This window comes from Salmo salar, chromosome ssa24, assembly GCF_905237065.1.
Source record: "Salmo salar chromosome ssa24, Ssal_v3.1, whole genome shotgun sequence".
NCBI lineage: Eukaryota > Metazoa > Chordata > Actinopteri > Salmoniformes > Salmonidae > Salmo > Salmo salar.
In genome coordinates, this window is record NC_059465.1 from 29,589,556 (window position 1) to 29,605,865 (window position 16,310).

The window sequence follows — 16,310 nt, forward strand, 5'->3', positions numbered from 1 at the left end:
AACCCCCAATGCAATGCAATTCAATCCATTCAGGAAGTGCAATGAAAAGTACTGATAGTAAAAATGTGTTCAAATCATGGCTTGAATATCAGTTATTTTCCTAAATTTACAGAATTTTTAAATGGAATAATGTAGCCCTACCCTGCATACAGTATCATATCCATGTAGTGAAACTGACCTCTCTGTTTTTGTCTCTCTCTGACTCTCTTCTCTCGCTCTCTTCTCTCTCTCACTTGCTTCTCTCGTTCTCTCTGTGCTACTCAGGCAGCCATCCCATTCTGGCCCGAGAAGGACTCCAAGATGCTCAAAATCAAGGTAGAAGGCTGTCTGTCAACCCCTCAAACCATGGACTTCACCAAACCAGAAAACTGCCTGTTGTTGCACCTGGACAACACTGTGAGTAATGCCTGAAATTGCACTACACACACACACACACACACACACACACACACACACACACACACACAAACTTAAGGACTATACTGGAGTGTTTGTGGGTAACTACTGTATAAGCTGATGATGTGGCGATAAATACATTTTCCAAGTTGGGTTCTTTAAAGTACTAGTACTACTACTTTTCATTTGGCTTTCCTCTATTTTCCAGCTGGGCGGAGTCATTGTGGACGTGAACCTATCAGACCACTCGATCATTATCTGTTTTTCGGACTACCACGATGGAGCCGCCCCCTTCCTCATCATCAACCACACCCAGGAGCAGACGCTGGAATTCTACCAGAGGTAAAGGAGAGACTGGAGGGAGAGGGTGGATGGGGGAGGAGGGGAGGAGGGGAAGGATGGCGAGGGAGGGAGGGAGAGAGGTAAACAGGGCAATAAGCAGAAATATGTTTGATTAAATGGGTGACATTTTATTCTTAGAACAGGCGCAATGCACTGAAACAACCTATATTCCTCAGAAATCTTAGTCCATCTTGAAGTGGGATGTCTCAACTTTCCTTTTAGCAGTGTCCTTGAGATAGTGGCGATTATTTATGGGGACATAAGTAAACAGTACAAAATCAGTGTTGAGGCTGTCCTCATTGGTTTCTGAATGAAACCTGCATGTTTACAGCCTCAGGTTCAGCAAACTTCCCAGGCTGTGCTGCGTGCAGGATACACCCCGATCTTTTGTTTTTACTTGTTTTCCCTCGGTTTTGTTTGTTGTTTGCACTTACTTTTTATTTGTTTTAATACAGGGTTTCTGTTTTCTTCGATTTGTGTTTTGTCTGTATTTGTCCTGTTTGCATGGATGAATTTCCTTTGGTTTGTGACTTGTGATTGACACTTATTTTGCTTTAAGTCAGAATTCTTTGCTAGTGACACATTGTTTGTCTGAAATGTGAATGTGTGCTCTTTCTTGTTGACAGAGTTTGTGTGTGTTTATGGATTTGTTTGGTTTTTGTTTGGACGGGCAGATTGCGGAGAGACTCGTCAAAATGCGTGACAGACGAGCTGCTCGAACTCTCCTTCTCACTAGAGGAGACCCAGCGCAGGTAGCAGGACCCAGCCCCACGGGTACTCTGGCTCTCACCCACTCAGACCCTGGGGGGAGGGAGAGGGATATGGGGTAGGAACAGACAGAATGAGTGACTTGCCTCAGATGGGGTGGACATATTGGGGAACTTTAAATTCTCTCCCTAGCATACAATGACTAATGCAGAAGGCATGGTCCATAGAGCGAACGTACACATATACGGTGGTGTTTGCAGTCTGTGTTCCCATTTCATGGTTCAGGAGTGGTCAGAGTGTGGTCAGAGCTGGACCCCCAGGTAACCGCAGGTGAAGGGGAAGAGCCTTTGTTCGGTTTTGGTGCTGAAGGAGGATCTGCTCCTTACATGCCACTCCACAAGAAAATAGATTATGTGCATTATATAAATGCTTAGAAATATTGTATTACATATTAATATCACTGTATGGTTCAACAACCACGAGTCAACTGATTGTTAGTGACCAAACTACAGAGCGTGGAGTGATAAAGGAGGAGCTCCGGCTTCACAATGTTATGACTGTTTGCCCTTTGACCCCCTATATTCCAGGTTAATTTGTTTCATAGTGGGACTCTGCTGCTGCTTGGATGGGACTATGGCAATGGGATCTGAACTCTGCTTACTAGTGCCTTCCATTTTCCCCAACCCCCCATTTCCATCACCCATGTTTTTTTCTGACTGTCAGCCATCTTCCTAGTGGTGGGGTTTGCGTGGTCTTGTGTGTGTGCTTTCTAACTCTTTCCCGTTGCGTGTGTGTGCGCGTGCGTGTGTGCGCGAGTAGCAGTCAGAAGGAGAAGGACAAGCTGAGCCCTGGGAAGGCCGTGTACTATACCTGGGCTGAGCCCACCGGGTCACGCTCCCTGGCCTGGCAGTGTGGCAGCTACAGTGGCGAGCTGAAGAGTGAAGAGGTACCGTAACACCGCTTTCTATTCACTCCTACTAGGGTTGGGTATATTACCATAGCACCGTCTATCGGGGATGATTAGCAGCCATCGTCGATGGTGATGACATCGAGGATGGGCAACTGGCGGCCACTTTTGAAAGCCCTCGGATCAACATAGAATATTAGAATACACAAGGTGCAATTTTGAAATTTGGTTGTGCATCAGCAGATTTTCTCTTACAGTATGTCAGTCATTGATGGTCACTCAAATTACTGTCCGGGGAGCCCCAATTGATTTTGTTAGTCAGTCTCATAGAAAAAACTTCTCTCCACCCAATAGCAAAATGAGTAGAATTGCATGAAATGTGTTATAAAATTGCAAAATCTTTTCTCCACCCCAAAGCAAAATGTGTAGAATTGCAACATTGCTTTAAAACTGCAACATGTTCTCTACGCCCCATTATCAAAATGTGTAGAATTGCATGAAATATACTCTCTGTCACGAGGGGAGCTGCTAAAAGGTTTTGCTTGTAATGCGGTGTTGGGGTGGTATGCAGATGTGGGTACACAATCCCTCAAGCTATTTTTTTCTCTCTCTGGATATGACTTGACCTATTAAGCTTCTCTCAGTTTTATGCATCCTGGATTTCTCCCACCGCGCTATTTCATGACTAAACAATAAATGAATTTAACAGTTCTAGTAGGTTCAGAAAGTTTTTTTTATTGTATTTGAATAAGCTAAAAACATGGTAAGGTAATAATGAGATTGATAGAACAATAGCAAGATAAGAAAACATAAAATGAGTTGTTTTGAACAAACCTTACAGTTGAGCAAAGCTTGTAGGCTAGTATAATTAAGCTAGTATATAATTAAGCTTGTAGGCTAGTATAATTAAGCTAGTATATAATTAAGCTTGTAGGCTAGTATAATTAAGCTAGTATATAATTAAGCTTGTAGGCTAGTATACTTAAGCTAGTATATAATTAAGCTTGTAGGCTAGTATACTTAAGCTAGTATATAATTAAGCTTGTAGGCTAGTATACTTAAGCTAGTATATAATTAAGCTTGTAGGCTAGTATACTTAAGCTAGTATATAATTAAGCTTGTAGGCTAGTATGCTTAAGCTAGTATATAATTAAGCTTGTAGGCTAGTATGCTTAAGCTAGTATATAATTAAGCTTGTAGGCTAGTATACTTAAGCTAGTATATAATTAAGCTTGTAGGCTAGTATACTTAAGCTAGTATATAATTAAGCTTGTAGGCTAGTATAATTAAGCTAGTATATAATTAAGCTTGTAGGCTAGTATAAGAATGAAATGAAGCATGCATGACAGGGAAAAAAATGCCTCATTGCCATTGCGAACCAATTGGCCAAAAGCCTAGACTAATCCAACTAACTGAAATATCATAAATGACAAGTTATGAAGTGTGCTTCCCAAATATTATAATAACGTGTTTGTCCTGAAGTTGCAGCTTTCAAATGGGAATAATTATGAAAGTCGTAGTCTTTCGCTTGGCTATTCTCAATCAGTTTTATTTTGAATGACAAATATTTCAGGCCACAATAAGTGAAATTGAGCGAACAATACCAAGGTGGAAACGAATGACAAGTCAAACAATACCAAGGTGGAAACAAATGACATGTCAAACAATACCAAAGAAAATAACATTTTTTTGTCCATTAAAATAACATCATATTGATCAGAAATACAGTGTAGACATTGTTAATGTTTTAAATTACTATTGTAGCTGGAAACGGCAGATTTTTAATGGGATATTTACATAGGCGTACAGAGGCCCATTATCAGCAACCATCACTCCTGTGTTCCAATGGCACATTGTGTTAGCCTTTTAAAATGATAAACTTGGATTAGCTAAGTGATCATTAGAAATCCCTTTTGCAATTATGTTAGGACAGCTGAAAACTGTGGTTCTGATTAAAGAAGCAATAAAACTGGCCTTTAGACTAGTTGAGTATCTGGAGCATCAGCATTTGTGTGTTCGATTATAGGCTCAAAATGTCCAGAAACAAAGAACTTTCTTCTGAAACTCATCAGTCTATTCTTGTTCTGAGAAATGAAGGCTATTCCATGCGAGAAATTGCCAAGAAACTGAAGATCTCGTAAAACGCTGTGTACTACTCCCTTCACAGAATAGCGCAAACTGGCTCTAACCAGAATAGAAAAGAGGAGTGGGAGGCCCGGGTGCACAACTGAGCAAGAGGACAAGTACATTAGAGTGTCTAGTTTGAGGAACAGACGCCTCACAAGTCCTCAACTGGCAGCTTCATAAATTATTACCCGCAAAACACCAGTCTCAATGTCATCAGTGAAGAGGCGACTCCGGGATGCTGGCCTCAAACACCAAGTTATGCATACCTAATTTCAAAATAGGCCGCCATCACTGTTAATTGTGAATGATAATTCAGTTTTACCGGTGAAATGTCCAAACTGCATGCCAATCATTTTATCTCAATTAGTTTACATCTTCTTGAATTACTGTTTTGTGAGCGAATTAGAGCAGATTGTGTTAACAAATAGCCTTTCATTTTGGTTCAATACAAGCATACAGTGCATTTGGAAAGTATTCAGACCCCTTGACTTTTTCCACATTTTGTTACGTTACAGCCTTTTTCTAAAATGGATTAAAAAAAAATTAAATCTACACACAATACGCCATAATGACAAAGAAAAGCAAAATAAAAAACTGATATCACATTTACGGAAGTATTCAGACCCTTTACTCAATACTTTGAAGCACCTTTGGCAGTAATTACAGCCTTCTTGGGTATGACGCAACAAGCTTGGCATACCTGTTTTTGGGGAGTTTCTCCCATTCTTCTCGGCAGATCCACTCGAGCTCTGTCATGTCGGATCGGGAGCGTCGCTGCACAGCTATTTTCAGGTCTCTCCAGAGTTGTTAGATTGGGTTCAAGTCCGGGCTCGCGTGGGCCACTCAAGGACATTCAGAGACTTGTCCCGAAGCCACTCCTGCATTGTCTTGGCTGTGTGCTTAGGGTTGTCGTCCTGTTGGAAGGTGATCCTTCGCCCCAGTCTGAGGTCCTGAGCGTGCTGGAGCAGGTTTTCATCAAAGATCTCTCTGTACTTTGCGCCATTCATCTTTCCCTTGATCCTGACTAGTCTCCCTGTCGCAGAAAAACATCCCCACAGCATGATGCTGCCACCACCACGCTTCACCGAAGGGATGGTGCCAGGTTTCCTCCAGGTGTGACGCTTGGCGTTCAGGCCAAAGAGTTCAATCTTGGTTTCATCAGACCAGAGAATCTTGTTTCTCATGTCTTTTCACAGTCTTTAGGTGCCTTTTGGCAAACTCCAAGCGGGCTGTCATATGCCTTTTACTGAGGAGTAGCTTTGGTCTGGCCACTCTACCATAAAGGCCTGTTTGGTGGAGTTCTGCAGAGATGGTTGTCCTTCTGGAAGGTTCTCCCATCTCCACAGAGGAGCTCTGGGGCTCTGTCAGAGTAACCATCAGGTTCTCGGTCACCTCCCTGACCAAGGTCCTTCTCCCCCGATTGCTCAGTTTGGCCGGGCGGCCAGCACTAGGAAGAGTCTTGGTGGTTCCAAATTTCTTCTATTTAAGAATGATGGAGACCACTGTGTTATTGGGTACCTTCAATGCTGCAGAAATGTTTTGGTACCCATCCCCAGATCTGTGCCTCGACACAATCCTGTCTCGGAGCTCTACGAACAATTCCTTCAACCTCATGGTGGTGGTTTTTGCTCTGACATGCACTGTCAACTGTGGGACCTTATATAGACAGGTGTGTGCCTTTCCAAATCATGTCCAATCAATTGAATTTACCACAGGTGGACTCCAATCAAGTTGTAGATGATCAATGGAAACAGGATTCACCTGAGCTCAATTTCGAGTCTCATAGCAAAGAGTCTGAATACTTATGTAAATAAGGTATTTCTATTTTATTTTTTTATTTTTATGAATGTGCAAACCTGTTTTTACTTTGTCATTATGGGGTATTGTGTGTAGATTGATAAAAAAAAAATATATACAGTACCAGTCCAAAGTTTGGGCACACCTTCTCATTCCAGGGTTTTTCTTTATTTTTGCTATTTCCTACATTGTAGAATAATAGTTAAGACATCAAAACTATGAAATAACACATATGGAATCATGTAGGAACCAAAAAAGTGTTAAACAAATCAAAATATATTTTATATTTGACATTCTTCAAAGTAGCCACCCTTTGCCTTGATGACAGCTTTGCACACTCTTGGAATTCTCTCAACCTCCTTCATGAGGAATGCTTTTCCAGCAGTCTTGAAGGAGTTCCCACATATGCTGAGCACTTGTTGGCTGCGTTTCCTTCACTCTGTGGTCTAACTCATCCCAAACCATCTCAATTGGGTTGAGGTCGGGTGATTGTAGAGGCCAGGTCATCTGATGCAGCACCCTCTTTCTTGGTCAAATAGCCCTTACACAGCCTGGAGGAGTGTTTTGGGTCATTGTCCTGTTGAAAAACAAATGATAGTCCCACTAAGTGCAAACCAGATGGGATGACGTACCGCTGCAGAATGCTGTGGTAGCTATGCTGGTTAAGTGTGCCTTGAATTCTAAATCAATCACAGACAGTGTCACCAGCAAAGCACCCCCACACCATCACACCTCCTCCTCCATGCTTCACGGTGGGAACCACACATGCAGAGATCATTCGTTCACCTACTCTGCGTCTTACAACGACATGGCGGTTGGAACCAAAAATCTCAATTTTGACTCATCAGACCAAAGGACAGATTTCCACCGGTCTAATGTCCATTGCTCTTGTTTCTTGGCCCAAGCAAGTCTCTTCTTATTGGTGTCCTTTCGTCGTGGTTTCTTTGTAGCAAATCGATCATGAAGGCCTGATTTCACGCAGTCTCCTCTGAACAGTTGATGGACTTGGTCTTTTACCAAATAGGGCTATCTTCTGTATACCACCCCTACCTTGTCACAACACAACTGATTGGCTCAAACACATTAAGAAGGAAAGAAATTCCACAAATATACTTTTAACAAGGCACACCTGTTAATTGAAATTCCATTTTAGAATAAGGCTGTAACATAACAAAATGTGGAAAAAGTCAAGGCGTCTGAATACACTCCGAAGGCACTGTATATCCGGCCTAGTGGCTTGCTGTGTTGAGGATTTTTTTAACTATTCAGCTTCAGATAAATGACTAGTAATGAATCATTGTGATCTTGTGAGATATTGATTCAGCTTTGATCTAACTATACTAAACGAGCACCATTGTGATAAGTGATAATCTTCTATTTGTAATAATAATAATAAGTGGTAAGTAAGACTATTAGGTGTAGGCACCAGATCTTGATGAGGGTTATTTTCAAATCGTGGTGCTGAAAGGACCATACCATAACTAAGTTGTCACATATTGTTCTAGGTTCCACTGTGCAAGAGGGGGTTCTGTGGAATTTTAAACATCAGAGCAGACACTGTGAATTTGGATCCTCAATCTCATTGTTGTGTTGATAAGGTTCCTGTAGTGGATCAGTTTGTCTGCATAGGCAATAGAGGTGATACGTTTCTGTAAGCTAAGCACTCGGACAGTAGGGTGAGTTCAAGTGCGTTGTACATGAGCACAAGTCCATTACAAACTGTTTTGAGGACAGCCGTTTTAACAAACCCTGGAGTTTTGTCTGTGGCAGTTCTTGTAACATCGGATTTGGCCCATTTAGCTCCCCTAAATATGTTGTCATGAATCCGATTCCTCTCGTCCCTCCCGTTGCATGCGAGCTTGCGCTAGCGGTCTATTCAGACTTTTTCTGTCTGTTTCTCAATTATAAAAAGAAATGTAATACAAAAATGTCTGGCCTCTAAGGGGTCTATCGGGCGATTTTATATGTACAGGATAGAACAAAAGTTGATTGCCCAACCCTAACCACCATTCACACTAGCAGTGGTGATATGTTACATTCTCACAAGGTTTGATTGATAATATGGTTCATTCTTATTTATACCAGTGTTTCATATTCGTGTGATGCACATTTTGTATTGAGTACATCAGACCAATATGACACACAGGCGTGAGGCTCAACCATAGTATCTCCTCAGACTAATATGTAGGCTATATGTATACATATTACATATCACACTAAAAATGAACTGATATGAAACAGACTAGGATCTCCTGCTTAGTGTTTAACAGAGCTGCTTAATAAGGTGTAGTCCATCAATAATCACACAACTTTAATCGGATCATTATTCAGGCTCCGATCCTCAAAAGGCTTAGTAAAGGATTAGTAAAGGTCCACCAGAAACTTTCAAAGTGTTACTGCATTTTTATCCCCCTTATACTGGTTTGATGACCTGAGCAGTTTTACAAGGGAAGCAACATGATGATAACCAGTTTAAAATTCTACAAGACAGACAAAATACGTACAGTCGTATAAGCATAGTGTAAAAAGTTGTTGAGGCTTTCTTTGCATCTGATGTGCACTTGATCCGTGTGTAGGACCTGCGGTTGGACGTGAACGAGGAGGGTAAGCTGTACCTCATCTCGTTCTACGAGGGCCTCCAGCGAGTGGCGCTGTTCACCGAGGACAGGCGGATCTACAAGCTGCTGTGTGAGAGTGAGAAGGCCGAGCTGGCTGAACAGGAGATCATCCTCTCCCTGCAAGACGTGGGCATCTCCCTGGTCAACAACAGCAGCCACCAGGAGGTGTCCTTCATTGGCATTACCAGGTATACACACACACACACACACACGGTATATACACTCACTCACTATGGTATGATAGTACTACAGTTGGTTGTACTGTGAGTGGAAAGGTGGTTCCAATTTCAGAACAGCAGCATGTTCAGTGTGCTTTCCTCCTGTGTGTGTGTGTGTGTGTGTGTGTGTAGTTCAGACGTGGTGTGGGAGTTCAAGCCAAAGAAGAAGTCTCGCTGGAAACCCCTGAGTTTGAAATATGCAGCGCAGCTGGAGACCCACTTCAGAGAGTACACCGAGAGTGAATCAGTGGACAACACCATCTTAGACCTGGAGAGCAACTTCCAGGTCAGACAGCAACTGGATATGCCACTATACAGTATCCATGCGTCTGATACCATGTACCATCCACTTGATATCCTACCCCTTGAAAATTATACAATTTGTAAAGGTAGATGTGGTTCTCACTTTGTGCACAGCTCCAGCATAACCTGTGTGTGTGTGGGCTAACTCTGTTATCAGGTGTCTCTGACGCCAAACAGGCAAGACATGAGGATGATGAAGCCATATGATGCTCCAATCAGGAGGAACTTCCTTCCAGGGGTGAAGGTGGAGTACAGCGTATCGGCGCGCCAGAGTGCCTACCGTGTGCAGATCAACCGCATACAGGTGGGTTCCAGAGAGTTGGAAAGTGCGCATTCTATCCAACTGTATTGTGGGTCCCCACCCGACCTGACTATCATACCATAGATTTTTACATTTACCATTTAGTCATTTGGCCAACTATTCAGTTAAATTCAATGCCATTCCTTTCATGCTGACGTTTTGGTTGGAGTCCATTTTTTGAGTCCTTTGTTTTTCCACAGATCCAGAATCAGCTGCCTGGAGCAATCTTTCCCTATGTCTTCTACCCAATAAAACTACCAAAGTCTGTCACCATGGACTCAGGTCAGTACCAAACTCTGTCCAAGTCCCTCGGTGTTGTGCAGTCACACTTACATGGGCCTAAGTGGGTCCCAAAAGGGGGCCATTTCGGACGCAACCATACACATTGTTAGAGTGGAGTACTCTGGATAAACACATAGCTATGGGTGTTTCTGCTCCACGTTTTCCTTTAGAGCCCAAACCTCTGACCGACATCAGTATTGTTACCAGGGCAGCCGGACACTCCGATATCTCCCGCATCAAGTGAGTCCAACGCTATAGTTCATTTTCTCCCACCTATCTTCCATCTCTCTCTGTGTCTTCTCTCTCTCTGTTCCCTTACCTTCCTTTCTGTCAACTTTCTCATTGCCTGTCTCTATATCTTCCACCCCCTGGCTTGGTCAGGTATTTCATGGTGCTGATCCAGGAGATGGACTTGAAGTTGGACCTGGGTTTCCTCTACGCCATCTTGGATCTGTTCACCCCGGAGACGGCCAGCGTGATGACATCAGAGCAGATGGTAAGACCCTCCCCAACCCTGACCTTCCCCTCAATTGACCTCCACACTCTAGCAAGTGCAAAGAGCCTTCAAAACAGGGGTCGGCAACTTGCCTTGGCATGCGAGGGTATTTGCCTTGGCACGCTATGGCTTGGCAAGCCACCCACCCCAAAAAAAGACGAAGTAAAATATATATATATATTCTTTTTTCTTTTTTTTCTTGGCGTGCTAAGCCTTGCCTTGATGTTTATTATCTTACTTATTTTGGTCAGTAAATGTTTTTTTATGAACTGGAGAAAATTATTGAAATTGCATGCACTGGTTTCGAAATTGCATTGGTATTCACTGCAATGTTGTAGTTCCCAAGGTATGTCAATCCTGATTAGCCAGTGGGCTTTCATGATTTTGCAGGAGTTTCATATTATTAGTTCAGTGCAAGAGGACCTGCCTCGCCTCTCCCGACAAATTCAAAACCAAGACAGCACTGAAGATGAGAGCTAGAAAGCCTTCTTTTGTTATTTAAAGAAGTTCAGGGCGCAAAATGTCATCAGCAAAGAAAAATAAGGCAGATGTCCACTCATTTATTCCCTCTTGGACAAAGGAATATGGAAGGGCCAGGCTGTTTGCGCTCTCTGTTGTAAAACTGTTGTTTGTCGGACATCAAGTGTACGCCGTCATTTTGAAACGAGACGTGAGAAAAACTTGAAGGATGAGGCGGAAAAGGCTGAAGGAATCAAGAGGGCTGTGTCCAGGTATGATAAGCAAGAAGTTATGTTTACAAATCTACTTGCAGTCAAAAATCAAGCTACAGAGGGGAGCTACAAAGTTGCACTGAACGTTGCTAAACATGGAAAAACATTTACTAATGGGGAATATATCAAGGAGGCTTTCCTCAGTAGTTTGCAGGCTTTATTTGATGGATTGCCTAACAAAGACACAATCATCTGAAAGATAAAAGGCGCCTGTGTCTGCCAGAACTGTTGAAAGGTGCGTTACTGAGATGGTTGAAAATGTAAAGGAGCAGCATACTGTAGCGTTAAAAGATGCACCTGTGTGGCTCTTGATGAGAGTGTGGATGTGAATGACATTCCACGTCTGGCAGTTGTTGCAAGATACTGTGACTCAGAACAGGTATGTGAGGAGCTGCTTTGTCTATAGGATACTGTGACTCAGAACAGGTACGTGAGGAACTGCTTTGTCTATAGGATACTGTGACTCAGAACAGGTACGTGAGGAGCTGCTTTGTCTATAGGATACTGTGACTCAGAGCAGGTATGTGAGGAACTGCTTTGTCTATAGGATACTGTGACTCAGAACAGGTATGTGAGGAGCTGCTTTGTCTATAGGATACTGTGACTCAGAACAGGTATGTGAGGAGCTGCTTTGTCTATAGGATACTGTGACTCAGAACAGGTACGTGAGGAACTGCTTTGTCTATAGGATACTGTGACTCAGAACAAGTACGTGAGGAGCTGCTTTGTCTATAGGATACTGTGACTCAGAACAGGTATGTGAGGAGCTGCTTTGTCTATAGGATACTGTGACTCAGAGCAGGTATGTGAGGAGCTGCTTTGTCTATAGGATACTGTGACTCAGAGCAGGTATGCGAGGAGCTGCTTTGTCTATAGGATACTGTGACTCAGAACAGGTATGTGAGGAACTGCTTTGTCTATAGGATACTGTGACTCAGAATAGGTATGTGAGGAGCTGCTTTGTCTATAGGATACTGTGACTCAGAACAGGTATGTGAGGAGCTGCTTTGTCTATAGGATACTGTGACTCAGAGCAGGTATGTGAGGAGCTGCTTTGTCTATAGGATACTGTGACTCAGAACAGGTACGTGAGGAACTGCTTTGTCTATAGGATACTGTGACTCAGAATAGGTATGTGAGGAGCTGCTTTGTCTATAGGATACTGTGACTCAGAGCAGGTATGTGAGGAGCTGCTTTGTCTATAGGATACTGTGACTCAGAACAGGTACGTGAGGAACTGCTTTGTCTATAGGATACTGTGACTCAGAATAGGTATGTGAGGAGCTGCTTTGTCTATAGGATACTGTGACTCAGAACAAGTACGTGAGGAGCTGCTTTGTCTATAGGATACTGTGACTCAGAATAGGTATGTGAGGAGCTGCTTTGTCTATAGGATACTGTGACTCAGAACAGGTATGTGAGGAGCTGCTTTGTCTATAGGATACTGTGACTCAGAACAGGTACCTGAGGAGCTGCTTTGTCTATAGGATACTGTGACTCAGAGCAGGTATGTGAGGAGCTGCTTTGTCTATAGGATACTGTGACTCAGAGCAGGTATGCGAGGAGCTGCTTTGTCTATAGGATACTGTGACTCAGAACAGGTATGTGAGGAACTGCTTTGTCTATAGGATACTGTGACTCAGAATAGGTATGTGAGGAGCTGCTTTGTCTATAGGATACTGTGACTCAGAACAGGTATGTGAGGAGCTGCTTTGTCTATAGGTTACTGTGACTCAGAGCAGGTATGTGAGGAGCTGCTTTGTCTATAGGATACTGTGACTCAGAACAGGTACGTGAGGAACTGCTTTGTCTATAGGATACTGTGACTCAGAATAGGTATGTGAGGAGCTGCTTTGTCTATAGGATACTGTGACTCAGAACAAGTACGTGAGGAGCTGCTTTGTCTATAGGATACTGTGACTCAGAATAGGTATGTGAGGAGCTGCTTTGTCTATAGGATACTGTGACTCAGAGCAGGTATGTGAGGAGCTGCTTTGTCTATAGGATACTGTGACTCAGAACAGGTACCTGAGGAGCTGCTTTGTCTATAGGATACTGTGACTCAGAGCAGGTATGTGAGGAACTGCTTTGTCTATAGGATACTGTGACTCAGAACAGGTATGTGAGGAGCTGCTTTGTCTATAGGATACTGTGACTCAGAACAGGTATGTGAGGAGCTGCTTTGTCTATAGGATACTATGACTCAGAGCAGGTATGTGAGGAGCTGCTTTGTCTATAGGATACTGTGACTCAGAACAGGTATGTGAGGAGCTGCTTTGTCTATAGGATACTGTGACTCGGAGCCGGTATGTGAGGAGCTGCTTTGTCTACAACCCATGCATGGTACTACTAAAGGGGAGGATGTAGCAAAAGCCTTCACAGATCATTTTGAGGAGAGAGGTGTCTATTAAAAACATATTCGCTATTACAACTGACGGTACCTCCACTATGGTGGAAACATAAAGGATTCACAAAGCTGATTGAAGATAAGATTGGCCACCTTGTGGTTAAATGTCACTGTATCATTCACCAAGAGAATCTGTGTTCCAAGATTAAGCCCGTAGTGCTTAAGCCCGTAGTGCTTAATCTTGGACAGCGCCTCTGTTTAGCGAGCTATGGAATTCTTCAGTTTGTGAGCATCTTCAGTTTGTGAGCAATTAGATATTCAACAGACACAATTAGTAGTAATGCACATATGAAAATCATAACTGGCACGCAGATCATTAGAAATCTTAGGATAAATTGTAAATTGGCACTCCACGCAAAAAAGGTTGCCGACCCCTGCTATAGACCTTTTCAACTGTCCAAACAATAACACTTTCTACACTGAAAAAAAATATAAACGCAACATGTAAAGTGTTGTTGCCATGTTTCTTGAGCTGAAATAAAAGATCCCAGACATTTTCCATATGCACAAAAAGTATTTCTCTCAAATGTTTTGCACAAATTTGTTTACATCCCTGTTAGTGAGCATTTCTGCTTTGCCAAGATAATCCATCCACCTGACAGGTGTGGCATATCAAGAAGCTGATTAAACAGCATGATCATTACACATTGTCAGTACACAGGTGTACCTTGTGCTGGGGACAATAAAAGGAAACTCTAAAATGTGCAGTTTTGTCACACAACACAATGCCACAGATGTCTCAAGTTTTGAGGGAGCGTGCATTTGGCATGCTGACTGCAGGGATGTCCACCAGAGCTGTTGCCAGAGAACTTAATGTTAATTTCTCTACCATAAGCTGCCTCCAACGTCGTTTTAGAGAATTTGGCAGTACATCCAACCAGCCTCACAACCGCAGACCAACGTGTAAGTACGCCAGCCCAGGACCTCCACATCTGGGTTCTTCACCTGCGGGATTGTCTGAGACCAGCCACCCGGACAGCTGGTGAAACTGGATTTGCACAACCAAATAATTTTTGCACAAACCGTCTAGCAGAAGCTCATCTTCGCGCTCGTCGTCCTCACCAGGGTCTTTACCTGACTGCAGTTCGGCGTCGTAACCGACTTCAGTGGGCAAATGCTCACCTTCAGTGGGCACTGGCATGCTGGAGAAGTGTGCTCTTCACAGATGAATCCCGGTTTCAACTGTACCAGGCAGATGGCAGACAGCATGTATGGCGGCGTGTGGGCGAACGATTTGCTGACGTCAACGTTGTGAACAGAGTGCCCCATGGTGACGGGGTTATGCTATGGGCAGGCATAAGCTACAGACAATGAACACAATTACATTTTATCAATGGCAATTTGAATTCACAGAGATACTGTGACGAGATCCTGAGGCCCATTGTCGTGCCATTCATCCGCCGACATCACCTAATATTTAATCATGATAATGCACAGATGGCCCCATGTCGCAAGAATCTGTACACAATTCATGGAAGCTGAAAATGTCCCAGTTCTTCCATGGCGTGCATACTCACCAGACATGTCACCCACTGAGCATGTTTGGGAGGCTCTGGATTGATGTGTACTACAGCGTGTTCCAGTATCCAGCAACTTTGCACAGCCATTGAAGAGGAGTGTGACAACATTCCACAGGCCAAAATCAACAGCCTGATGAACTTTATGCGAAGTAGATGTCGTGCTGCATCAGGCAAATGGGGGTCACCAGATGCTGACTGGTTTTCTGATCCACGCCTCTACCTCCACGTCATCATGTGGTGCTGTCACCCACCCTGAGACCTAAAGTACTGTTATCCTAGCCTAACCAAGATCATGGGTTTGGTAGGATAATGGATGCTGCTTTGTGGGTATGAAGTGCTGTTGTAGAGAGGGGTTGCATCTTAGGTCAGCCATGTACAGGGATTGTTACACCCACACCAATGATCAATGACATCAGCTACAAATCTGTGTAATATCATCAAACAAAATGAGAGTGAGTGACAACCAAATAAAAGAGACAAACAGGGAATGTTCACTGACCAAAAAATACGCTATACTTAAATTCAAGAATCAACACTGTATTTCCTATCATACAAAGAACGTCTATGTAAACAGTTAATGGGTTTAGACATTCATCTTACTCCAAAACAAGAGATGATTGAATAGTTAAATGAATAGTGTCTAATACAAATAATAAGCAGAATGGCTGGGCTGGAACAGAAACCTGCACACCCAGTAGCTAGATCTCTAGGAGCAAGAGAAACAACAGTGTATGTAACCCGTTGGAGATAGACCCTTCAGTCTCTCCAGGACTTGAGACTCTCTTTGTGACCTTCATCTGCAGAGTTCGCAGGTCTCTGTATCGGAGGTTAGAAAACATACATATTAGACTAGGACTTGCTTCATTATTCTCAAGTAATATAACATTTTTGTATAATTTGTCATAGTTCTCTCTTTGGGACTGAAAATCTGTTCATTAGCTAGCTAGCTTAGCTACTATCTAGGTAGCTAACATTGTTTTTAGCAGATCAAGCTAACGTTTGTTTCATTAAAATAAGAAATATTGGATGGCTGTCTATCCTATTTATATTTACTTAGCTGATGTTACCTAGAATATATAATTAACTTGATAAACAACTTACCCTTGTACCCACATCCTGCTGCTAACATTACTATCCATGCAGGCAATGCAGCCTGC

General features: G+C 42.9%; 1 protein-coding gene across 2 annotated transcripts in view; it reads left to right on the forward strand.

Annotated features, from left to right (window-relative positions):
* The window catches only part of LOC106585690 (vacuolar protein sorting-associated protein 13A), a 66,351-nt gene that overhangs the window by 33,309 nt on the left and 16,732 nt on the right, over nucleotides 1–16,310 (forward strand). Inside the window, exons 50-59 of one of the 2 annotated variants that reach the window (XM_014172179.2) lie at nucleotides 265–396; nucleotides 605–738; nucleotides 1,413–1,490; nucleotides 2,266–2,392; nucleotides 8,854–9,083; nucleotides 9,246–9,399; nucleotides 9,574–9,720; nucleotides 9,918–9,999; nucleotides 10,170–10,239; nucleotides 10,381–10,495. In XM_014172179.2, coding sequence (XP_014027654.1) covers nucleotides 265–396; nucleotides 605–738; nucleotides 1,413–1,490; nucleotides 2,266–2,392; nucleotides 8,854–9,083; nucleotides 9,246–9,399; nucleotides 9,574–9,720; nucleotides 9,918–9,999; nucleotides 10,170–10,239; nucleotides 10,381–10,495 — 1,269 coding nt within the window. The remainder of the gene's footprint in view (nucleotides 1–264; nucleotides 397–604; nucleotides 739–1,412; nucleotides 1,491–2,265; nucleotides 2,393–8,853; nucleotides 9,084–9,245; nucleotides 9,400–9,573; nucleotides 9,721–9,917; nucleotides 10,000–10,169; nucleotides 10,240–10,380; nucleotides 10,496–16,310) is intronic. The other variant, XM_014172180.2, reaches the window with a different exon arrangement.